This window comes from Epinephelus lanceolatus, chromosome 4 (genome assembly GCF_041903045.1).
Source record: "Epinephelus lanceolatus isolate andai-2023 chromosome 4, ASM4190304v1, whole genome shotgun sequence".
NCBI lineage: Eukaryota > Metazoa > Chordata > Actinopteri > Perciformes > Serranidae > Epinephelus > Epinephelus lanceolatus.
This window is the reverse complement of record NC_135737.1, coordinates 27845587-27872658: the sequence shown is the minus strand read 5'-3', so window position 1 is coordinate 27872658 and position 27072 is coordinate 27845587. Positions and strand designations below refer to the sequence as shown.

The 27072-nt window shown below is 40.6% G+C and overlaps 1 protein-coding gene across 4 annotated transcripts in view; it reads right to left on the bottom strand.

Moving 5' to 3' along the window:
- The window catches only part of arhgef12a (Rho guanine nucleotide exchange factor (GEF) 12a), a 45830-nt gene extending 21022 nt beyond the window's left edge, over nucleotides 1–24808 (bottom strand). Inside the window, exons 1-5 of one of the 4 annotated variants that reach the window (XM_033630997.2) lie at nucleotides 23633–24808; nucleotides 23398–23527; nucleotides 6796–6816; nucleotides 5920–6011; nucleotides 1864–1929 (exon numbers count right to left, since the gene is read on the bottom strand). In XM_033630997.2, coding sequence (XP_033486888.2) covers nucleotides 1864–1929; nucleotides 5920–6011; nucleotides 6796–6816; nucleotides 23398–23429 — 211 coding nt within the window. In that variant the 5' untranslated portion in view covers nucleotides 23430–23527; nucleotides 23633–24808. Of the gene's footprint in view, nucleotides 1–1863; nucleotides 1930–5919; nucleotides 6012–6795; nucleotides 6817–23397 lie in introns of all 4 variants that reach the window. The other 3 variants (XM_033630998.2, XM_033630999.2, XM_078167100.1) reach the window with 3 other exon arrangements.
- Nucleotides 24809–27072: the final 2264 nt, after the last annotated feature.

Here is a 27072-nt window from a genome sequence, read left to right as displayed (position 1 = left end):
AGGTGTCCCTGAAGATGTAAGAAGCAAGACAGAGAACAGGGTTATTAGGACACTCTCAGGCTCCATAATGACCCTGCCAACATGGATTCTAAAAAAGCACTTTGTTCAGTGGGTGCTTGGCTTTACTCTAAAAGAAAGTAAATCCCCGCAAGCATGTAAGTATCATTTTCTGTGTCGGCTTAATTTCTAATCTCATTTAGATGATCATTTAACTGGAAATTTATATCAATATTAGGACCTCGCTTAAGTGTGGGATTATGGTTTAAAGTAAACTACGCGACTGCATCCTGGTAATCCAAAATATGTGTTTTAAGTAGTGCTGACCACAGCTGCTTAGGTCTTCTGCAATGGATTCCATTAGTAACCGTTTCTCAGCGAAGGATAAAGTTACTAAAACATCCATCAAACCTCCATCCATTTAAGGATTAAGATGGAAGCGATGTATTTAGATGTATAGACAAATTCGGCGAGCGATTTGTGTATGCTGCCATCTTGCGGCGGCACCATTGCTGCGGTGACATGTGTCAGTCATCAATTCATTATGCTGTCTTTGTGAACTGACTCTCTACAATGACAGCATCATGAATAGCTGGATTGATGATGTTAGACAGTGGCCTCCGGTAACGGATGAAGGTATCTTAAATGAGTGCCGATATTAATTTAAAAATTAATCATTTGTTTGAGCGATAAGCAGGAAAGATTAGAGTAATAGGGAGATAACAGACTGTATCATTAAACACTGTGTAATATAACGTTAGCATATGTTACGTGTGCTGACGTTAGCAAGCTAGCAGAGTGACATTTAATCATTATGGACAGGCTACCGAATTCGTCTATACTGGCAAAGAAAAGAAGACTAGAATTCAGTGAGCAAATCGATGGACAGCAGAAAGGAAGTAATAGCTTTATAGTTTAACATACAGTATATTTTCTTTTGAAAGTATTAAAATTGAAATATCTTACAACCTGGCAAATTAATTATGAAGCCAGTTGTAGTCATTACGATCAAGCACAAAGACCAAACATTTGGTGAGTGGAAACACCAAAGGTCGACTGTGCATAATAATGGTAATGTATGCTTTGTGCTGTCTTGAACGACGATGCCAAACCTTGCAACAGTGCTACACTGAATGCTACACACTGCTCAGAATTTAAACTTTGTAACTGCACTGAACAATATAATAATTTAAACCATAATCCCTTTCATCACTGACATTTCAGAGTGGAGGTGAAATAATGAATTAACCACCATTTTCAAGCAAAACTGCCAAATATTCCCGAGTTACAGCTTCTCAGTTGTTAGAATTTGCTGTGTTCATTTGTTGTATTAGTAGTGAACCTAAGTATTTTCCAGTTTATGAAATGACTAAATCAAAAATAAATTCATTTTAAGACACCAACTTGGGCAAAATTGTGATGGGCCTTATAAACTATTTTCTGCTATTTTATGGACCAAATCATTGGCAGATGAAGATAATAGTTAGTTACAGCCACATGTCAGAACACATCTAGTTGCCAGGGAAGTGCAAACACGCAGAAAACGGTCTGCTAAATTATTCTTATTTAAAATGTGTACTGATATTTCCTCTCAGCATGTTGTAACAAGGCAGCTAAATCATATGTTGATATATCCCAGTTGAGACGATCTCTTGGCACTTATTCTGCACCCAACTAATAATGGCATGCAATCCAAACCTTCGACCATGCAGTGAAATATTATAATGATTAAAAATAAATGAAATAAATATATCTCCCCTGCTATCGCTCTTTCTACAACAAACATCTAGTGGCAATTTCACACCACAATCTGAAGCATGTATAGTTGCAGCTGTCACACCAGCCACTCCAGCAGGAGCATCTTACCACAGGACTCAGGCTTCCCCTCTGCTAGCACACTGCTGCTGCCACTCTTCTGCACCACCAGAGCTTCTGCTCACAGCCCCCACCACGCAGACCACAGCGCAGACAGCACAGCAGCAAACAAACACATGTACACGACATACACACGCACACAAACAGAACAAGAACCAACACAAGGAAAAGGAAACACAAAACAGGAAAGAGAAAATCATGAGGGAGAAACAATCATGGGAGATGAAAAAATAATAAGGTAGTTTAATAAAATATAATGGTTTGGACAGGCAGGAGTGCAGCCACTAAAAATGAACTAGCTTGGATTTTGTTGAAAGTACTCCTTATAAGATACCTCCACCCCTGCAGGTGTCACTCTAACGGTTCATTGTGACTTCAATAACACAGGGCAACTTTTCCAAACTTTGTATTCTGCATTAAAATCACAAGCCTAAGTAGTATAAGTGCAGATTAGATTTTAAAATGCACCACAATCTTCATAAATTAAAAGCATTTGGGGCTTTGTGTTCCAAAAATAGTCTGGAAATACTTCAGTGGCCTTACTTAACTGGAACTGAGCCTTCACATTAGGGCTCCTGTATGCTAATAATGCAATATATTTTAGCACGATGACGACACGGCTGGTGACGCTGCCGTTACACTCAATGCATTTTCAGGTCTGTCTGTCAACACCAGAAGGTGGTTTTACAAGTTGTTGCAAAAGAGCTGCTGATAAAAATAAACAAAACAAAGCTGCAGCCAATATCACAGGAGGAACCGGTTTTGGTCCAAGCCTTATTTTAATGTCCAGTATATTTTTGGATATTTTTAGGATATAATTACTGCACATGAATCATTTGGAAACATTTGAGTCTAAGGAGCCAGTGTTAGAATACATTTCCAGAGTATCAGACTACTCCTGCCCATCCCGAAAAAACCCAAACCACTTTGAAATTATAACAGAAAAGGTGCAATCAGGAGAAAATCTGGGAAGAGATTGTTAAAGAGTTCATGCAGCTTGCAGATAACTAAAAAGGGATGAACAGAAACACAGACTAAAACCATGCAGGCATGCAAAACTTCAAGACAGACTTAAACATGAGTCATGTTTAGAAGAAATATCCTATGGAAGACCTAAAGATGTAGGCCTTGATCAAATATATTAGGGATGCACCGATTGTAAAATTCCAGGCTGATACCGATACATTTTCACCTATGGTCAATACTGTTGTTCTGTTGTTGTTTATTTTGCTTTTGTTGTTATTTACTCCTACTTTTGTGCAAGTGAAAAAATAGTTGTGATAAAAAAATTACTGAACTGTTTTAGTCATTCAGTCCTTCATTACACTAACTTTTAATGAGAATAAATTCAATCAAACGCATTTATAAAACAACCTTTCATATCACCTTCTATTAGATAAAACAGCAAACAAATGCTGCTACCTGTTTTACATTGCTGTGAAAACGTCAACAAATTTCTCCCTTAAACAACTGTTTTCACTCAATTTTCTTGCCCCAAAACAAATTCTTCTATTCATAGTACAATTGAGGGTCTGCGGCAGGCCTTGCAGTAAATAGGAGGACTGCAAGGTGAGTTTACCATCCTTCTACGGCCAGTGTCAGGTAAAACTGAAACTAGGAAGATGCTGCTGGGTCCAGAGTGAATGTCTCTCAAATATCCAACTTAAAATCAACTTCACCACAATGCAGCAGCTGCTGCCAGCTTGACCACAGTGTTTTGGACTGGACTGGAGTTGGAACCAGGGTTTAGAGCATGCACCTTCAACACGTATGCTATGCGTAGAATCTGCACGGCCACAAAAAATGGGCTGTATGCAGACGTCTACAAGAGGTTTATGTGGACCCTTGCGAACATAGGTGGTAGGGTTGGGTACTGTTCGTAATTGAACCGATACGGTATCGGTATCTGGAATTCGGTACCGGTACCAAACGGTACCTTATTTCGGTACTTTTTAAAGTCTAAACTTCTCAGTTTCAACATTTTATTGAGAACATTTAGGAACAGTGCTGCACATTAACTTTTGTTAATGTCTTTTGTTTGTCATGCGCTCTCGCTCCGCCTCCACCTCAGGTACTGAAATTTGGCACCAATTCATTTTAAGTGAATCGGTACTCGGTAGTACCGACGTGAATCGGTACCAAGTACAAAAAGTTCTGAGTTTCGGTACCCAACCCTAATAGGTGGATGACGATATGTACCACGTGGACCGAAGCAGTAGTAATTAGTAGTAAGCAGCATGGAGGTCAGTGAAAATGTTGTGGTGGTTACTTCTTTTTATGTATCTGTTACTCTCTTTCAAACTTGGTATAGACTTATTTGGAATGATGTTTGAGCACTGCTTGGGCAGAGATGAACGGTATTTTGTGGTGGCTCGTCTTGTTGGAAAAGGGGCTAAAAGTAGCGCCTTCTCCCAGGTTGTATTTTCATTAATGCAGACTGGAGCCAGAGCTGATCAATACCCGTGTCCAGTTGTGACCTTTCCCACTGCATACAAAAGCCATATGTTAGCAAGGGTTAGAAGGAAAGTGGCTAATGTTACTCAATGCAACCTTGGTAAACTGTTAGTTCTAGTCGCCAGGTGCTAATAGCTAACATTAACTAGCTCTCCTTGCGCCAATTTCAACACAGATTTATCGATCACAATGGAGCATTATGAGAGGAAAAAATAGGGTGCGTCCCCTGATGCTTTAATAGTGAGTTTACTGCTTCCTTTCATCCTAAAGGCATCCCAAGGAAGATCTCTGTTTGTCCCAAACACGTTTTCTATCGTCTCTGGGACGGTGTCTTTTGTCTCGCGCCCTGCCTTTTAGCCTGCGCAAAATTGTGGTGACAAAACAACAACAAAAAAGGCCTCTGCCGTTGGAGAATGTCATCGTATTTGCCAATAGGCTGATGAAAGTCAGCAAGGCAGATATCGGCTTATATATCCTGATGTTCTGCTGATGAATCGGTGCATCCCTAGAACAAAGAATCATTTGCTTCTCTGTGGTTACATTGCAGTGGGTTTTATCACAGCATCATTCCAAAAATGGGCCAAAGCATCAGAGAAATACATGGAAAAAGGTTTTAGTGTGGTGCTTCACACAAACAGGCAGCAAAGTGCATGCCTTGTGTAACCACTGAGAGAGCACATCTTGTCTATGTTTTGTTGCATCATACAGAGATAAGCCACCATGTGGTGCAACGGATTTTCTATTTTGTTTTGAATACAGAAGCTTCAGTCATATCTCAAATCATAATGCCCTGATTGCTGACAAATACCACAGGGAGTGTCACCATATCAAACTAGTCTCTTTCTGAACCCTAACAATCTCACCATGCAATAAACTTGACGTTGGAGTGCATAACAGGCTTAGTGGCTTTTTGTGCCCTTCAAGTATGCATCGAGACCACCCAACCACTTTGAACATACAAAACCCACAGTGCACTGATTTATGTAAAACTACCAGAACCATGTGGACATGAAACGCACAGCTGCAAGTTTTAAGGTCCCAGAATAAAATCTTTCTTTGCTTATCCGCTTAAAACCTGCAACATGTAACGTAACATAAGCTTCAGCCAAACAGTTGGTATAGTGCAGCGTAATGCAGACTTAGCCAATAAAGACATATCATACTGTCCATTAGTTGAGTTAACACAAAAAAACTGTTCAGACCGTTCACAATAAGTTGTTAGGCTCCAGTGGTAGGACTCAAACAATTATCTCAGATCAGACCACACAAGTAAAATGAATGTACAGTTTCAGAGAGAGCACAAATCATAGAGCAAGATACACACACCACCTTTCACCATCCCAGCATGCCTTGTGCATCAAGCAAACCGTCATCGGAGCAATTGTTTTATGAGACTGTGTGTGTGTCAGAGAAAGATAGAGAGAGAAATGGGTGAAAGGGATAGAAAGAAATGTTTGAGGCAGTCAGATAAAGTGATGCGTACAGAGATAGAGGGACATGATGAAAAAGGCTGAGAGCAGAGAGTAAAAGAAAAAGATTGAATAAGAAAAAGTGAACAGGAGTATGAGCCTGGAAATGAAAGTGGGAAGTTACCTGTAGGGTCAAACTCATTGGAGGGAAGTGAGGTTTTATCACTTTTGGGTTTCTTGTCTGGGGGATGGTCTTTACTGAGAATGCTGCTGGTTCTAGAGAAAGAGAAACAGCCATGAGGAACAGGCACTCCCACCACAAACAGGTGGTTAAACATTGGCATTTATCCAGTATGTGCTGCCGTACGTAACACTGTAGTCTTTTATGAGTAGCATTTTTTACGGGCAGTGTCATCGTCTTGCTGTGCTACTACCCTGTATGTGCACAAGATGCAGGCAAGTGCCGGTTTAGGGGGAATTACAACAACACACAGAACCAGCAATTGTTCACTTCAGCATTGAGAATAATGTGGCGAGAGGACCTCCGAGTGTATGAATCGTGCTGAGTGTGTCTACTGTATAATGTGACAGCCAGAGAGGATGTGGAGCCGCTCCGCTGAGTGCCCAGGGAGCAAGGCCAGAGAAAGGACACTCCTCAGAGGAGGTGCTACAAGGCCAGACTCCGGCTTGAACCTCAGGAGGCTATGTATGGCTGCCTCTGCCTATACCGGCCCCAACTGTGAAAGGCCACTGTTCTGTTCACAGTGAAAGGCAGTGATGGACCGCCCTCAGAAGAGGGACCCCTTTGTCCCTCACTGTGTATGTATGTGTGTATGTGTGTGCGTGTGTGTACATGAGTGGTGGGGGGGGTGTTTGGTCCGAGCTCTGAAGACTTCTGTGTTGCAGCACACCAGTTCCTAGTAAAACCTGCCTCATTTCCCTCATCTGGAGCTCTGTGTAAGTGAATCACTGGTGTGTACGTGTGTGTGGCCACAGGATTACCTACCCATAAACACGCATATATCTTTGCAAGAAAATATGAGAAAACACGGCGTCTTACCTGTTTGCTTTCTTGGGAAACCTGCAAGATAAAACAGACAGACCATCAGTATCTCAAAGAAATGAAGTTAAAGACTGTTAATGTGATGAAGTACACAAAAGCTGAGCTCTTTATGCCTATATGGAGGGTGAAAAACAAGATGCCAAGCTGACAGCTTCCCCTGAGACCCATACAGTGGTAAACATGATAATCCTGATCAAACATCAGAGTTCTTCAGCTACAGATTAAAGCCTTTTCCAGGTCAAATGTCCTCCGCCTCTCAGATCTCAGCTGTGTGTGTATGTGTGTGTGTGCTGTGATTTAGCTCCTCACAGACATCATGACTTGACTGTAATAATCATATCCTAATCACATCCATGGCCTGTTTCCTTCGAGGCAGCCTGCCCTGAGACTGATTACTGCTACAGAGTGATGTAGTGATGAAATAATTTTGGGATACTGTCAGCACTGTATTGGAAAAGGCCACGATTTCCAGGAGGTTAGAGATTTTTTTTTTTTAAATTGATTTGCTGTTTGGCAGATGCAAATTGAAATGACAATTTAGATTTATGGACATCCTGCACTGTTAATGCTTGCAGGTGTTCGATCTTATCTTTAGGATAAAGCCTTTTGGACTCAGAGTAGTTCAGAGCGAAATACGGAGGTCTCCCTCTTTACTTTGACACTGCAGAGGACTGAAAAGTCTCAACTCCAGTAGTCTATAAGGGATAAATAAAGATATAAACTACTCTTTAAAATGGGCAAATTACCCTTTATGTTTTAGATTTCAGACACTGAAGGTAAATCTATCCCAAAGCTATTGAAATGGCAACACTACTCATATACTTTATCTTTACCTCACTTTCCACTGAAACGGAAAATCTCCTGAACACTCATGAAGTTGTGCCAATTATACGTGTAGCCCCACAGCTCTACATTATTCCTGGTGGGGTCTGCACAATCAGCATAGCTCAGAGGGAGCAGTATTTTGCTATTCTCCTTCATGTCGTATGAAAAAGCACTTCAGCAGGGTTAAATGTTATATTGTTACGTAGTTACCATAAAGCCTAAATTTAGATTCAGCTTTATTTTTTATTGTGATGACGTGGAAAGCATGGAAAAGACTAATGTCTCAGCCAGGAAATAATCCCACAAAAACAAATACCTTTTTATACTTTATTGTCAAGCCCACATCTCTTTATTCAGGGGCCTATTTACTAGGTGTGACAACAGTTTACTTCAAGTAAGGTTTGACACAGAATGCCTCAGGAAATGTAAAATAGACAAAGACAATAATAAATGGGATGTAACTCTGACTTGCCCTGGTGTTCTTTAAAATCTAAACGCACACAGCCTTAGTATACAAAACAGTAGTACGAATAACTACACCAGTCTTCCGTAATAGGGAGGACTCACGACTAACTAGCCCACATTAACTCTCTTTCTCCTGGCGACAGTGTGTCCCATTCAGAGCCATGCATGGGCAGCTGAATGGCCCGTTTATGAAAATGCCTCAGACTGTAATAAGTTCCAGAGCCTCCAGCAGAAGAAGAAAAAAAAACCTAGCTTTAAGTAGCCCACTCCCTAAGAAACCTCTGAATTGGAGAGATGGAAAAGTCAGCACATAAACACACACAGTGAACTGGGACATGAGTACGCACAAGCTCAGAGACGGCAAAACTGAGTAGGCAGATGTTGTTTTTGGTTGATCATACAGGAACAAATGAAAACGTGACAGGCAAACCGAGCTCTGAGGGGCTGGATGATGCAGCCGGCTGTCTATATGCTGAAGTAGACTTATGAAGCATGCTTTCAGAAATAATGTTGTACCACTATGATACGTTTTTTTAAATAGTTTTGTACATGTTAAAACAGTTTAAAGAGAACAAGAGGACAGAGGAACAAGAAGTCCTGAGCAGAGTGGTGTATGAGGTGTGGGCAAGGCAGAAAGAAAGTGAAAGTCAAGGTAGAAGACAGACTGGAAAAGAGTAAAAGAGAAAAAGCATGTCTAGAAACAGCCAGTTTAGCCAAAAAGAGGTAATCATGCAACAGAAGGTTGCAGGCTGCTCACAAATTAAGTGACAGGGCTTGCTGTTGTGTAAGTTTAAAGGATATTAAACAAAGTGTGATTTTCACAATTACAATAAATATACAGCGAAATGCTCAGTTTTCTCAAAATACAGCATTTCTAAATGTGCAAACCAAAAATATCCCCCTTTACAGAATCCTGAACTGCCAGGCCTCTGGAAGAAGTTGGTAAAAACACACAAACCACTTGAGTGAGTGTAAAATATCCATAGTTGCCCCTTGCAACCAGATCTGGATCACTGGAAACCATTTTTAGGTTGACAACCACTTTTCCAACGTTAATATAAAATTAAAGGTTTTGTAAAATAAAATAAAAACTTTCTAAGGACAGCTCTAAACTTGGGTGGTCAGATTGCTGCCGCCACAGAGATTTTCACTTTAAAATGGCAAAATGGGTGCTGGAAAGAAAACTGAAAGAAATAATAAAATGACGAGCCACCAGCACAGTGTGAATACATGACACAGCAGTACTGATAGTGAGACAGTCGAACCTTCCTGAAAAAGATGCAGAAACTTCATCACAACCTGAGAAGCAAAGAAAATCTCAATCTCGAGAAACTGCTTCCAAATATACAAACTGTTGAATGCCGCAATCAGCTGTGTGATGTGCACGTTTTAATAAGCGACACATGCCACTGAACAGAAATTCAAAAAGGCCAAATCATTTGTACAACATTGCATGCCACATAACTAAAACGATTTGGTACAATGAAGTGCTGCAACCTGATATAATCCATCTTTGCAGCAATGGTTATTTCATTAAGTTAAATTCATTTACCATATCTGTGCATTCCTGTACACAGTAGAGTCTACATGGTGTCCTCATTATCACAAACACACAAATGCCTCCTCAGAGCTACAATGGGAGCTTTCTGAGACAGAAATGGGTAATAGCTATTTTGAAGTTGCAAAGTAAAGTAAAAAAAAGTAGTTACATACAATGTGGAAGCAACAGTGTCCTCTGCTTGAAAATAGGAAATTTACAAATAAGTGTTTCAGTCTCTACTGCAGGACATAAGCACCACCATTAGCTTGGATGTTAGCATCACAGCTAACTGACAACTCAAGTCATTATGCCTGATTTATGTGGTCGCATTACAAACAATTAGAAAGGTTTACAAGCTTCATGGATTCCCATTCTGTTTTGTTTTCGCCTCCACTACGTTCTCAAAAAGGACCATTAAATACACACGACATGTGCACTCATGCTGGTAATTCAAAAAGAAGAAGAGCACAATCCTCACATCATTTCCCTGCCTTTTTGAATTTCATGGCAAACATACAAACATACACATACAAAGAGAGACATACTGCAATTAGGACACAATCATTAGTACAATATAAATGTGGGATTAGCATGACACTTGCTATGCTAACCTGTAGATCGTAAACAATGCAATGGATATGGGTGAGAGGTGGTTGCACTTTTTAAAGGGTGCTTTTAATATAAGCGTATGCTAACGATAGCATGGATAATAAATCATACATGCTTCCAGGGCAAAATAATGCATATACACAGTTGTATTTGCCACTGGAAAATATAATAGCGTAATTATGACTATACATTTTCTGAGAGGAGATGTTTGTCCCAGTGTCCCAGTATCTTGCTGGATACAGTCACTGTGAAGCTAACTGGTAATATTTACTGAAAAGTATCACTGATACACACTCATAGCTCACACAGCTACACAGTATATCTGTAGTAAACTATCACAATGGCTCCACATTAGCAGTGAATTCTCTGTCCAGTAGACAACAGTAGTTTATTGTTCTATTTCCTAATGATACTTTTAACACTCTACTATTCTGTTAAAGAACAATAAATAACATATATGATAACTAAGAACATACCAGAGTTGAAACAGTTAGTTGACCGCCAGAAAATTAAATCAACATTGACTTAACATTTTAAAAACTGACTTTTACAAGACGGCCTACACTTAACATCATGTTTTAACGTTACTGTCTTTAAAGTCTGTTCCAAGTTTGGGTATCATCATGTGAGTACTTTTACATGCACTTCCATATAGTTTGCACTTTTATACGTTTTTAAGTCAAGTCTATTCTTTTATTGGCATTCTATTGCTTTGTATGACATCATCTTTTGTATTTGTATCTTATCAGTTGATATATGTGGATATTTTCTTTACTTAAATTTCACCTGTTTTACATCAGCTTATTTTCCTTATCCTTATTTCTTTTTTTAGCAAATGTAAATGTAAATGTATTGTGTAAGTGCTGTTTGAGATATGCGCTCTCATGGTAACCTTTTATTGTCATACCGGGGGGGGGGGGGCTTTCATGGATCTCTGATTTTTTTTTTATGTTAATTTCATTTAATCTGGGAAGTAATTTGTGCTTCAGCATTAAGTACTATACAGATGCAATTATTATCATTTTAATGCAATTGCAACTTGTGTTACTCTTTATTGACAGTAAATGTCATATTTTAGGGTATTGGACTGGTGTTGACAAAAGCAAGCAGTTTAACTACGTCAGCTTGGGTTTTGTTATTGCCAATTTTCCACTATTTTCTGACAATTATTGGTCTAAATGATTAATTAAGAGATTAACAAAAAACAAGCATTAGTTACAATGCTAGAAATCCACACTTATATTGTGAGATACTTAGTGAACAGTACTGATAATACAATTTATTCTCAGCAAGCGTGGGATTTAATCATTAATATCACTTATCTCACAGTATTTGGAGGCTTATATAATCGCGTGAGTCAAATTAGATCAACCTACAGCCTATAGAAGCTTTGCTCTGCTGCAGCACTTCAAAAATGTTTTCTTGGACATTGTGACTCTTTCTACTTGAATAACACTGACTAATGGTAGCTGTTTTACTTCTGTGGATTTAAGTTTAGATTATTTGACAGAATCTCTGACAACAACATGCTAAAACAAAAACTTTCTTTCCTGAAAACCTACAGACAGCGTTGAAGAATCAATTTCCCTCAACGCTTTCATTCCTCAGATCCAGCTATAAAAGTCTGCGTCTACGCTGGGACCTCTTCCTGGACGAGGCCCTTAAATGTGCAGGGAGTGAGAAAGGGAGAGAGAAGGCAGAGTCAAAACAGGGTGGGATGGGAGGGAGGGGCAGCACTGGAGCGGGCCTGGGCTTGAATGCTCCATTGAGGTTTGGTGTTTTGATGGAAAACTGTGGCAGAGCTGGGCCAACTGCAGCAACAGTGGCAGCGAGAGAGGCCGGGACCAGACCAGACCATGAGAGAGAAAAAGTAGTGAAGGAGGGAGGGATGAACAGCCCTGAGGGAGCAAGACTCTGACACACAGCCATTTCTGTGAACGGGTCTCCCAAACTGAAGAGGAAGGAAAACAGTGGACAATAAGGAACTAGACCAGCTCATGCAAGATTCAGGGGAAGCACTTCAGGTTATTCTCAGTTCCTCTTAGACACAGTGAGAGAGATATATATATAGAAGTATAACTGAAAGTTTATTATAAGCAGCTGATTTAATAAAAGAGCCAACACAAAAAAAGAAACTACTACCAGAGGCAGAGCAACACAGCTCTCAGCACAGGTGTTGTTGGGGCTTTGAGAGGTGGGGCCTGTCTAACACTAGGAGAAGATTGGACAGTTTGGGAGTTGCCTGCAGGCTGCAGAGATCAGACTGAGGTGTGTTTCATTCCAGGAGGTGAAATACAGCATAACCTTGCACCCTGCAAAACATCCTCAGATGTCAGATTATACTGGGAAACTTGGCAGGACTGGAGTGCAGCTCTGTGGTGACGGCACAGTGTCCTCAGCTGGGTTTTGTGCTGAGTCATGCCACTGGCCTGCCACGTTACCCTATGGAACTGGCAACGTCTCCTTTTCAGCCAGCCATTCATGCCATCTCTTTAAAACTGGTCTGTGATTCTATCTCAATGGTGTAATGATACAGTCTCCTGAGCAGCCTGATTCATGCCTGTAGCCTGCCAATGGGAGAAAACACACACACACACACACACACACACACAGCTTGTTATCTAATCTATATACCTGAGTCACAAAATGTGGGTGCACACACAAATACACAACCAGCATTACGTCACTGCTTTCCACTCCCTGTCACTGAGAAAGAAGTTGTCTACACCCACACAGTAATACTCCTCTTTAAACTACCTTCTGTATTGCAGACTATTTCAATATCAAACACAGTGATGCACTCAATGTGCACCCTGAGCACTATTGTGTAAACTGGGTTTAAAGAAAAAGAGCTTTAAGTGAGTGTATGAGACAGACGCACAGAGAGAAAGAGAGAGGGAGAGGTGTGTTAGAGAGACAAGAGCAATAGCTCTGGAGCTCAAGCTACAGCCTCAGGGGGAAAACAGTGCCCTTTCTGCCCCAATAAACCTCATCAGGATTCCTGACATGAGGGCCGGGGGATAGACATTTCTTCACGCTATGCTGTCTGCTGTCCTCCAGCACTGGGAAAGGAAAAGAGGTGGTTCAACATGCTACACTGTCCAGACTGCTGCTGGTCATGAGCCCTGTCACAAAAAAACCTGATAACTTTTCTAATCCACGAGTAACTTTTTTAAACTAGCTTCAACTTAGCTGTTAACTTTAGCAGTACAGCATGGGGTATGCTTAAGTGCCTGTGAGGGAAACATAAACACCTGGGATGACAGACTTTGTGTGTATCATCTGGTATTCTGCAATGATCTCAAAGATGTATTCAAAGCTCTTAGAAGCACACCTATGATGATGTTACGGATACCTCATTCTTTCCAAAGCGATAACATGTTCCATCCATTACATTACCAAGGAGATCCAGCTTTGTGAGTGCAAGATGACAGAGTGATTGATAACTACCGGAAATCATCAGGACATTTATGGGACAACATATCTAAATCAAAGATTCTTAAAGTGAAAGGATAATGTTTTAGGCCTTGGCCACACATCAAGGTTGGAAATTAGCACCAGCCACCAGTCAAATGCTGGTAAAATATGCAAGTGGCTGCAGCCAAAAAATGGTAATCTATTGAGTGGCTGGTTGAAATAGACACAGTGGCAAGTGGACACGACAGTTCAAACTGCATTTTAGGTAAATGACTTTTTGCAAAACTCCTTCCAGAGTAAAGATTTTGAGAAACTCCACTAATGCCACTATCCTTAGGCAACATTTCGTGCAACGGTAGATGTGGTGAATAAAGTGCTGGCTCTAAAGTTGCTAACAGGACCTTTTACATGTTTGCACATAGATGTACAGTTACTCTTTCAATATACTGAAGAACAGAAGTGTCAGAATGCCCTACGGAGGTCACTGCTACAGGTAGCCTTTCTGTAATAGCTTTTTTTCAGGCTTTTGATTATTCAACATCATCTTCTCCTTAACGTGGCTATAAGGTGAGGGTCATTTTGCTGCCTGTTGGTTTGGCAGGCTCTTGACAACGCCTCAATTGTGTTTTTCTTTGGACAGAATTTTTTCACAACAGTCAGTACATTTCCATGCACACAGTAGTCAAGCTAAGCTCATAGCTCGGCTAATCAGTCAAGTCAGACTTCTTGTCTTGTCTGAGTATACATGCAGAAGAGAAAATCAAATTTCTGACCAAGCATGTCTGACTCTGCCTCGATGGGCGGCGCTGTGTCCTTTTTAATATCATGCGTATTGAACTAGTTCCGGTTCTTGTTCAGAAACTTTTTTATATAAATCTGCGTTTCACGTTTTCATACCATCCATAAACTTCAAAATGTTTATCTCCTTTAGCTGTCGAAGCATTAATGTAGTTTCCTCGCCCGTCCAGAAGTGCGTCCTCTGCTTCTCGGTCGCCATGGTATTTGTTTGTTTTCCGGGAGTTACTGCACTGCTGCTGCGTCATCTCCTTCTTCTGGGTGAAAGCCCACGAAAGAAAAAGTGGTGCATGCACAGAACGCCGAGTCTGACTCCAGTCGGACTAAGTGGATATATGCAGCAATAGTTCGATTTTCAATCAAATTATCTAGATGTGTTAGTGGAGTGAGGGATAGTCCAATTTCAGTCAGACTAAGCTGTTTACATGCATTCAGTCAGACTAAGCCAATAATTCGATTTTCTCAAGCTGCATGTAAACGTACTGAGTGCTTGTGTGAATGGGATTCTTTAAGAATGAATGAAATGAAAACCCTGTTTTAAAAATACCCTTGTACGTGTGGACAATGCCTAACAGTGCAACCCTACACCTTTTCTTCCTCAGCCTCCTTTTTCCTATCCGAGCTATCAAAAGAATTTGAAGCCATGCAGAAAGCAGTGTCTTCCACTCAACCTGACTGCAGGTTGGTGACAGATCCTGTGTACTGACACTGGTTCTTGTAGAGAAAGAGTCGGGATGTGTTAGTCTGTCTAGTCACCCCTGAATCAGCAGAAACAGGCAGTGTAAGATAAATCACAGTGCTGGGGTAGGCTGCAGGTCTCTCTCTACAGCACAGTCTCTCCCAACACACAGAGACAACATTCAATTAGAGCCCAAGAACCCAATTAGACACCCAATCAACTACAGCTGCTCGTTCACATCAACCATCCCATTTCCTCCCACAAAGATTACATAGGCATATGTGTGCACCTACAAAAAGGACAAATATGTATTGCTTGTATACATACAAAATCAATGTAATGTCAAAGAAGGATTTAACAGCAAGAAATACAAGATATATCCCCAGCATCACATCTCTTGGGCCACTGTACAGTCTGCAGAATATCGTGGCTTCACAAGTGTCACAGTTAGCTTGAAGGCACTACCCTAGTTCATGGCTGCAATCCCCTTAAATGGACATGTGAGGACATGACACTTGGACAAGACAGCTCGCTACCCTTGTCCCCTTTTTCTCTATTGTTGTGATCCTGTCTTTTGTGAAGTGAAAGTAATGTTTGGGCCCTGAAGCTCTATCAGCTAACAGGGAAGGATTGTAGAGGGTGTCCACAAGCATCAGCATCACAGGACTGGGTGATAGACCCCAACTCCCCCAGCAATCAGAGCCCCAGCTAATTCCTAGACTTCAACCACACTCCAACATCACTTCCCCTGGGGCATATCCTCTCTGCCATCTCCCTCTCTTTTGCTATCTGGGAATTCATTTCTGTCCTTTTAGCCTGGTTTGTCTCGACTAGGATAACTAAAGAAAAATATTAATACCCTTTAAATAACACACAAAAGGCCTGGGATAAACCACTTTTCATTTGAACTTGGCTAACTGGTGAAGACAAACTTGAAAATACAAGAGTAAATACTCTCTAACGCAAGGCAGTATGAAAATGTGGTGATGATGGAAGAAGGGGACTGATTAAACCAACGAATGGTGTAAGTGATGGATGCAGTTGAGAGTGTGTGTGAAAAAGGGTGAAATGGGACCTGACAAGAATGAACAGAGTATAGTGAGAGCTGGTGTGTGCCTGCCAAAGTGACATCCAGGTGTGAGCAGAGTCTTCCTCAGGTCTTCATTTACAGTCTATAAACAAAACTAAGAATTTGGTCAGTCATTCTGTGTCTACTTTCAGTAGTTGCAATTACAATGATGCAATTCTACAAATACTGTGCTTCAAACCAAGCTTTTCTTACACACATAAGTAAAACTCGGAGGATATTGCAACAGTTTTGCTACCTTAACGAAAATGTGACTATGTTGTCAATTCAAAAACCTACTTCCAGAGCACTGTGTTAAATGCACCACTGACAACTGTAATTGCAACGGTAGAATAACTCCAGGGTGGAACAAGGTGAAATGACAACATGGAAAGATGATGCGCCACTTAATTAGTACTGGCCTTTAAAACCATAATTCACATTACTAAGTAGGTGGGGTAAAAGTCGGACATGAGACAGAACGCAGGATGACTGTTCCAGGAAGAAGGGACTGAGGCTGGAAAGGGATCAGAGTACCGCTGTTATGGATCAATTTCCTTTTAACCGGTGCCTTGAACCTGAATGTGTCTGTGGGTGGCTGCAGTGATGGCAGGTGTTGAAAACATGAAGGTAGCATCTATTCTAGAGTAGCTGTACTTGTAATTGTCTAATTAGTGTTCACTATCTTGACATAAAAAAATCTATTCATCTTAGAGCTTTTTACCACCTGGTATTAACATGTGTCTTGGGTTATCCGATCACAAGTGGACAACTTTACATCTGTCTGTCTGCCTGGCATTAAAATGCATCTCCGCGAATCTCCAGTGACGACATTTGATCGGCTCTAACTTCCCCGTTCCAAATGCAAATTAACACATAGCTTCCATCCTTTCTTTTTGACCATTGGGCAACTACTATTGCAGGAGTGTGAGCTCCATGCCAGGTAAAGTTGGTGAGAGTTTGCCTGCACACACACAATGACCAGGCTAACTGTTAGCATCACACTTGTAACGTTACTTAAGGGTTATTAAAGGGTTAAATGACATGGTTGAACCATTTCGGTATTGGTGCGAGTTCCTTTGGACCATTAAACAGCCAGGGACAGTTGGTAAGAGTCTGCCCGCACGCACACAGTGACTATGCTAACTATTAGCATCACACATTTAATGTTAATTAAAGGTTATTAACCGGCTAAATGACAGGGCTGACAGAGTCATTCCGCTGTTGGTGTGAGCTCGCTGTGACCATCAAACAGCTGCTGTGTTAGTTCGTTCAAACCAGGCAGATGTTGAACTAACCACTTGCCAGGAGAACAGTAGAGTCGGATAATCAAAGACGTCAGCTGTGTAGTCAGACCTTCAATGTGGCCCAGGACACATCAGTATCCGCACTGCTGAGACAATGTGGCCATATGCAGCCCAGGCCACCTCTGAATGTGGGCTGAGAGATCGGATCTCGAGATGCATTAGGCCCATTTCCACTGAAGAAGTTCCTGGTACTATTTGGCAGGAACTACTACAGGAACGTCCTCTCGCTCGGCCCTCTCAACCGCCGTGTCTCCACTGAGAGAGCGGAGTACGAGGAAGTGACTCTGGATGTGATGTAATCGTTGTTCGACCATTTACCGGGGCAACGTAGGGACATTGTTAGCTGATAGCCCTTAGCAGTGTCTGTAATAACTCACTAAATGGCCCGTGAAAAAAAATATTTTTTCCAGCGGATGTCTTAGTTACAACATGATTGAGCTATCTGGAGTAGTTTCGTGACGTATCTGACAACGGGAGGCTTTTAACAGATGACGTCCTGATGTTAGCTTTGCTGCTGCTGTTAGCTGTCCTTGTCAGCGGCAGCCACTGATGCTTTCTAGACATCGTGATTTCCCAAAACTGAATACATACCACACATAGCAACACAAAACTGCTTTGCTAGCTCAATCATGTTGTAACTAAGATATCCTCTGTAAACAATATTTTTTTCACGGGCCATTTAGTGAATTTTTTTACATGGCGGCGGAAGCTATATATGAACGAGCTAACCCTCGTCTGCTGAGTTTTAAAAATGCCAGCTATTTTGTTGCTTTCTGTTGACATCACATCCCTCTTTGAGTATATCCAATCAGCACCAAGTAATCCCCAAGCCCCAGCCAGGAGTCTTTTGGGGCCGTTCTGAGTACCTACTCTGAGGTAGGGACTTGTTTAGCCCCCGTAAAAGTTCCGGAACTCTGTCCTTCGGGGGTGGTTCCTGCGGTGGAGACACGCACCAACGGCCCCGGCCCTGTAAAATTACCCCGAAGTTCCTGCGGTGGAAATGGGCCTATTGAAGACACATCAGGCACCTTCACATTTGTACTTGGAGCTGTTTACTTGTGATCTGATCACCCAAAACACATGTTAATACCCGGTGTTAACAGGGCCTAAGTCTTAGACGCACCATGTCACCACCAACTACTCCTTACAAGGTCTGATACCAAGCTGTTGCACAAATCAATTACCCAGTTTCATGAAACTCCAGGAAGTTGTGCAGCCACTCATACTGTATAAATACAATAAAACACCAGGATCAAGTTGTGACTACTGAAAGCTATGTACCTGCAACAGATCAATACGGACCTCTTAGAGCTTTTATACTTACTTGAAGGAGAAAACATCCTAAACACCATTCAGTATAATGCAGCACCACAAACCACAACCTCCCACTTTACCATAGAATTGAATCAAACCCCCTCTGATACAATCTGAATCAATTCTTAATATGATACTCTTTATAAAAGGTAGGACTTATTGCAGAGTGATTGTGTTTGATTGCAAAAGGGCCTGTGTCCATATGGTGTTTTTCTCTGGCCGTTAAGTGCTGGCAGGGCGCTACAGAGCACTTCATCCAGGCGCATTATAGAAGAAGGTGCTCCCAGTGTGTTTTTTGATGACGCTATGTTAACACACAGTTGCCTACACAGCTATCAAGTTTGTACGAGATATCACCATATCAGTATGGTGATAAAAGCACAACGCTCACAAGCAACGTTCAATGCCCGGCCAATGTGCACCCACAAAGCTTCTCTGTCCTTGTTATGATAGTTTTTGTCTGACATATCATATAGCTTGGATAGACACAACCAAAACATATTTCTGCTCCATCTTCCTGGTTACCAGGGTGACGTGTCCTGCCCCATATGATAGGTTCCCTGACAAAGAGCAAGAGTGATGACACCATTGCATTTCTAAAAAGTTCAGAGATATACAACTGGTAGCACTTGCAGCAGCCACGCAAAAAAGGTGGGGTGCTTAGAAATAAGAAGCTGAGTACAGAGCCTTTTTTAGAGGTGGCCACATATGCTTTCTTCTCATTGGGAGCAACCAAAAAGATGCTGGTGCTCAGAAAAACACAGTATTTGGAAACACACCCTAAGACTATACTGGTGTTTTTGGTGCAGTGGTATTTTTAGCACCATATTGTATAAAAGATGTGCTTTAATTGGCACTTGTTTTACACATAAGAGGTTCTGTAAAAAGAAATGTTCTGAGTAAAATATATTGTTTAACAGCCTTGTAAACAAACACCCTTGATTTTAATTGAAATTAAAACTGCAAAATAATTCAAGTGTATGGTTTTGCTCTCTAACTCATAAGTAGGTGGGGTAGAAAGATGGGTCTTGCACACCTGCGTACAACCTGGAGCATGTTTACACTTACTATGCATTTAAAAACAAAATCAGCGTTGAGATACCACCTTTATCACATAATTAGCCAAGAAATAATAAGAATGCATCAGCTGGCAATAACTTGGTGATATTTAGGCTGACAAGAGGTTGCTGTGATCTAAATTGCTGTGACAAGTGTTTTAATGGAAAAGGAAGGTCTACAGGCTACAACAAGTAGGGGTATGCTATAGTTAGAAATGATTCACAGGATTTTCTCTCTGCTCTTGACTTTAAAATAAGGGAGAAAGTGAATTCCTTCACAATCTTGAAACATCACTGCCTTTAGAGAACTTGCACTCTTACAATTGCAGCTGGATAGGGAATATTACACAGTATAAAGAACCAGGACAGCACCTGACAAGCTTTTCAATGTTAACTAATCTTCCTGTTATTAATTTAATAAGTTCTTAACTATGTGTAACACAATACACTAGCCAGTAATGAACACCATAATTTTAAAAAGCCCAAGGTGATGTGTTCTTTGAATAGACTAGCTTTTCTTGTTCGACCAACAATCAAAACTTTTCTTAACTTAATTACTATGATGTAAGACTGTGAAAAGTGACTAATCTTCATACTGGAGAAAGTGGAATCACAAAATGTAGGGAGTTATCTTTCACTCAGCAACTTCCCATAAAAAAAAATATTTAATTGTACTACCTGGATATGACATGGTATCTTATCAGCTGCTGATACTGCAGATTGCTACCTTCAGTAATTGTTGATCAGTTCATTTCAGGAGTTGGTTTTGATTTGAGCTAGAGTATGTTTTTTCCCAACCTGCAAAAGTTGTATCTCATTCTTTCAGTTGCAGCACACATGTCAAGAGTATAAATACCACCATCCTCCACTGCTGTGCTAAGCTGGAGCCTTTGCACATCTGATCAGGGCTTTAAATGACTTCTGGATACTCATTTTAATGCACAGTTCAGAGCAGCTGACACAGCTTCCCTACTATCAGTGCTGACTAGATGGAGTAAAAGCATACTGCATTATAAGGGAGGGATGCCAAATACAGGAGACGCATACAAGCAGTCCGAGCTGTCGGAGCTTCTCGTGAAAACGTTCATCACAAGGAAACAAATTCCACTGCAGTAAGGCACATATCAACTCTAGTGCCCCGTTATCATCATTTAGTGTTGACATAATTAGTTTATTAGTCGAATGACATCAAATCAATTGATAACAATTTTGATTAGGCTATAGACTGGATCTGAATTGTCTATCCTGTTTGAACACCAAGTATTTGCTAGTTGCAGAATCTTAAATGTGTTGTTTGTCTCGGTTTCTTTTTATTGTAAGTGCAATGCTCTGATTTTTTGGACTGTTGGCCAGGGAAAAAACTATCTGAAGATATCATCTTGGCCTCTGTTACGCAGTGACGGGCACTTTGGCATGATAAGTGTAAGCGTCAACACTATATGAGTGATTACCCAATCATTCACATAATCAACAGCTGTGTTCGCATCAATGACAATGGATCAATAACAAACTTGTTAGTTGCAATCCTGTTATCATTAACTAGCCGCAGACACAACTTTACACTTTCCTCCAACAGGGTAACAACGAAGACCAGCCTCCCTGAATGTACCTGACCTACACTGGTGGACCTGGTGAGGAGCATACATCGGACAGCCAGTTTGCTCCCACTAAAAGCTATTGTTTACTATTAGTGATGTCACCAGCACCACTTCCCGGGAGGGCCTCAGGGGGGGTGGGAAAAACGTGGAGATCAGCAGAACTCTATGACAAAGAGCTAACAGCTCACTAAACTGACCCATCGGCTGGTGGCCCAACCCCAATTGATGTTGGATGCATACTCCCACTATAGCCAACAGAGCAAAAACAAAATGCACAACACCACACACACACGGGGAGAGAAAGCAAAGACAGGGGAATACAGGCAGACTTAAGAAGAGAAGGACAGACAGACAACACCATTAATCAATAAAGTCATTATCGAGCACTGTGGAAAACACCCTGCTGCAGTCTTAACCATAATTTTTGTGCAACATAAGTACAGAGCTAGGTGCTTGCACAATCTACAGACTACTGTCACGCTGTTTTGCATTTTCTTTTTGTGTTTTACATTCACACAGGGGCCTGCATCATGCTCTACTGGTAGTGTAACAATTGTGACAGATGTAAACCAAAACAAACAGATAAGGAAACTTAATCTAAAAAGACATTAACCCACACACTCTGAGTAGGGGGAGGATAGACAACAAATTTGTGTGGCACAGTCTCAAGCCTTTACATGCAGCAGCAAAACTGGGACGACCAAATATACTGTATGATATACTGCACTGTCTGATAGCAACCTGGCAGTAGGTGCTTCTTGGCAATGGGAGTCTCTGTTATTTATTTGCCAATCAACCGCAGTTTACATTTCAACACAGGTTTGCTGAAGTGATTGGAAAGCACTGATTTGTTCATAAAAGCATCCAGACACATGATGGCATCCACACCGGTTTAGTGCCATGCACAGTGTTGTGGTGATACTAAAACACAATAAACAGCACCACAATAGCAGTTGGTGCCAGCCACTGTTGCCATCATTGCAGTGGGGGAGGGGGGTCATGTAAAAATGGGGTTGGGCTTTAGCCTCTAGCTCATACCCTAGCCAGGAGAACATCTCAACCTGTGCAATAAAGCTTCCTTCTGCTCTGAAGCTACTGACCACATTCCACTGTATTGGCCTGCTTTCCTTGCAGGTATGTGGGATTCAGGTGGAGGAGCTTGACGTAATGCTCACTTCTCTGTTTCACTGCCAGAGTACGTCAAATTGAGAATAGGAACCTCTTTATTATAGAGGTACAAAAAAAAAACACAGGGGAATTCTGTCTTATAATGACGCAACAGCAGAATACCGGCAACTTACATCACAATGGATTAGGATGACAGACTGATCCTTGTCTACCATTTAGTGTTTTCTTCAGGCCATGACACATTATTTAGCCTGCCGGTCTTAGCAACAGTGTCCAATCTTTGACTTTAGCTTGACAGATGCCTCAGATAAGGTGATTAGTTGACGAAGCTAAGGTCTTGTCTAAATCCAGAGATTGTTTTAATAGGTGTAAGAGAAGGTTAGCTTTAAAGGCTTAGAGGTAATAGGGATGTTGAAAGGTGTACAGGGATCACCAAGGACTGTTCCCTGGCACACAAACAGTGGTAGGCCTTCTCAATCCTTTGGACAAGTACTACTTTACTGTCTGCAGAGAACTCCATTACCCATGCTGAGATCAGCAGAGTTTCCATCAAGATCTGATGTCCTTCCTTAGTAATTAGATTGTATAACATAGTTATTACTGAGCACAGCACCACAGGGAAGTGCTTTACTTGGGAGCATGCAAAACTTTCATCAGACTGTGGGGTTGTGTTTCAGTTTAATATCATCATAACTAAATCAGGAAACCTTAATAAAATGTTGCATTTTATTACTCAATGTGTGCATGTGGAGTGCAAACAGTGCATTAACAGAAGGTAAAAGTCGTTGCATACTGTACCTGTCAGTGAAGCTGGACTGTGTGTCACTCATTGGGCTTCCGGGTCTAGATTTGCAGCAAATTATATCCGATTAACATTTTCCAGAGTGAGAGGAGTCGATTTCCTGGAGCGTCCTTCTCTGGCATTCGTCTGAAGTGGGCAAGGATTTTGAGAATGGTGTTGAAAATAAATGGGACACTGTTGGGTTGTTGCAAGGCACGTCCAAACACTGGTAGACACTAAAATATTACCTACAGGCTATCTGTTCACCAACACTCCTTGCCAAAGCTGAGCAGCTAGGAATCTACAGTGCAGACCTTAAAAAATTAATCGGGGCCTCTGTCGTATTAGCTGTGCAGTCAGATGATATCCTACCCCGGCTATAAACAATATTTTGGCAACCAGAATAAATATACTGCGTCAGCTGGTACAAGTTGTCGTGCATGTATGAACTCCTTGGATGGATCCTGTGCATTCACATCCCAGTTTCCGCCGATATGAATTGTGTAAACAATATGTATTCCAATGTAACAGACACCTTGGCCCTGCGATGGAGTCCGTCTGCCACCACCCCAGCTCGGCTGAATGGCCTCGGTTCCTAAATGATCTTTGAAGATGCTGGAAATTCCTCCAGTCCCATTTGGTATCCCCTGCTCCCAGAAATGCCTGTCTGTGACTGTGAGGACGAGTCTCCCGTGACCATGAGAATCGCTCAATACCGAGTTTAACCGACCCGTGTTACAAATTAGCAACGACTGCAGCTAATGTTATACCGGTGTAAGACGTTAGATTCAACAAACTGGCTAGATGGTCGATTAAAATAAAAAAGCACAGTTGCCTTTTTTAGAAAATCCTTTCTCAGTGAAAGCTGGCTGGCGTTGAATCTCGCCAGCTACCAGCTAACAAAACAGATGAGCTCTTTCAGCAGAAAACTTTGCTTCGTATGCTCTTGTTTCGAGTGCAAACTAAGCAAACTCCCGTTCACAACAATGAGCCGGCCAACGACCGAAATATAGATATACAACACGGCATGAATGTTGACTGGCTTGCGATATTTCTCCGTGTTATGTCCTTAAGAAAGTCTCCTTGAGGAAAGAAAATCCAGTGAAGTCGGTTAGCACAGCGCAACGTTCCTTGACTCCATGTTTCCAGAATTCAGTCGTTTCTCGGCAGAATTCCCGTGGATGGAAGCAGCTAGCTATGTGGCCAGCTAACGGGACACAAAGTAACACCAGTCCGCTGTAAACACCGGCGAAAGGACACCGAGGCGGTTAAAACTTTTAGCGAACATCAAACGCTGTTTTTTTCAACGCAAGACGTTGTTTGTACAGGAATATAACTTGCGGAAAGGAACCAAAAACCCCACTTTCTGCCGCTAGCAACGCCCTAGCCAGCTAGCTGTTGGAGTCCAGTAGCGCTTCCACTAACCACTTCCGCCGGGAGATGGGAAAACTCATTTTGTTTCAGCATGTTTGTGACCACTGCTGCAGAATGACCCCCCCAGATGATGACAAAATAAAAACAAAAACTATGATACCACCAAAATTACTACTACTAGTAATGTTAGTATAGTATTCAGTAGTATAGTATGTTGTTTATTGTATTTTTATTGTAGGTTGTGAATGAAAAATAAAATGTTATATATTGGAATATTGGACCTGAACCGATTAACCGATTAATCACTCAGTCCACTGACAAAAAAAAAAGAAAGAAATGGAAACAGTCTTGATAATCAAATAATCGTCTAGTATTTTTTTTTTTTACAGAAAAAATGCAACAAAATAATAATAATAATAATAATAAATCACTGGTTCCAGCTTCTCAAATGTGAAAATTTGTTTTCTTGAAGACATCACCTTACACTCTGCAAAGTATTTGTTTATCATTTTAGAACAAACTATTCATCGATAATGAGGATATAACTTTTATTTAAGCCCACATATATACAGTTAGACTATTAGTAAGATGTTATTTGTCGATTAGTATAGTATTCAATAATATTGTATGCTTTTAATGTATGTTATTTTAGGTTATGAATAAAAAATGCAGTGTTATATAATGGACCTGCATGATCAGTCAATTAATCACTCAGTCAAAAAAATAAAATAAATTAAAAAACAAAAAATGGAAACAGTCTTGATAATAAAAAAATGTCTAAAATTTTAACAGAAAAATTGCAAATAATAATAATAATAATAATAATAAATCACTGGTTCCAACTTCTCAAATGTGAATATTTGCTTGTTTTCTTAAAGACATCACCTTAGACTCTGAAAACTATTTGTTTATTATTTTAGACTAAATGATTAATCGATAATGAGAATATAACTTTTAAGCCCACTTTAAGCCCAAATATATACACTTAGACTATTAGTAAGATATTATTTTTAGGTGTATTTGCTAAATAATTGAGTAGTCGATTGACAGAAAATTAATCAGCAGTAATTTAAACAATCGATTAATCATTTAAGTCAGGTATCAAGCAAAAATGCCAAGTATTCTTTGGTTCCAGTTTCTCAATTATGAGGATTTTCTGTTTTCTTTCTTTCTTTATTTATCTATTGTTTTGCTTTCTTATACGATTGTAACAAATATTCATGTTTATATTTGTATTTATATTATATATATATACTAAACTGATTTTTCACTATTTTCTGATGATTTATAGACTAAACAGTTGTACCGATTAGTAGATAATAAAAGTAATCATTAGTTACAGCCCTAGTTATTTAGATAGATATTGCATTGTTTATGATTCCATGTCAGGGAACCAGTCTTAAAATTTTCCCAGTAAGCAGGCACTGTTCTTCAGGTGGCTGATGAACTTGATGGTTATGTGTGTTGTTGTGTGGTTATTTCATTGTTTTCGTGGCTCTCTTACTGTCTGTGGTTGGTCTGCGACTGGGACAACAGTCATTATGTTCATTATTTACAGCTTAAAGTCCAGTCCTTTGTCCATCATCCATGACTAGATACTCCTGTTCTGATAAAACTATCTTAACTCATCCACAGAGAAAACTTGAAAGGCAAACAGAGAAAACACACTCAAGAGGCTGTATGAGTGTGTGTGTGTGTGAACAGGTTTAAAAGACAGAGAATGAAAATGCAAAAGATACTTAGGCTTTCGTTCATGTCTTTGTATTTGTTTGATATCTGCAAACTATTCTCAATCAGTGCGTGTCAACAAAACTGCAATCAATATTAACTGATTCCATTAGCAGTCCATTGAGCGTTTTTTAATCACTGCACTCGCGTTTTTGTAATTTCACCAAACTAAGAAAAGAAAATGCACTTAATATGACAGCATTACCAATGCCATAATGAAGGATATGGTTAGTGGTTGGTGTTTCACAGGCAATCTTTGCACCACCATAATGAATCTGTTCATATCCTGTTTACCTTTAAGTAGCTGTTGTTTGTGTACATGAGTGGACTATGTTCAGTTATTCTTCTCTACCTTCTCTCAAGCTATTTTGTTTGCTCTGATCCTTTTACCCATTTCGCATACTAAGTGAATGAAGTAATGCACTGTATATGATTATCTTCACCGTGTTGTGCATTGCAGTCCTGCTTCATTATTTATGTTTCTGGCAGCCGAAACCAAACTGTGCAATCCTTCAATATACACAATACACTGTGTATTACATACGGTGTCATACACAATATTAAACTCTGAGTGCTCCAATGCATGAAAA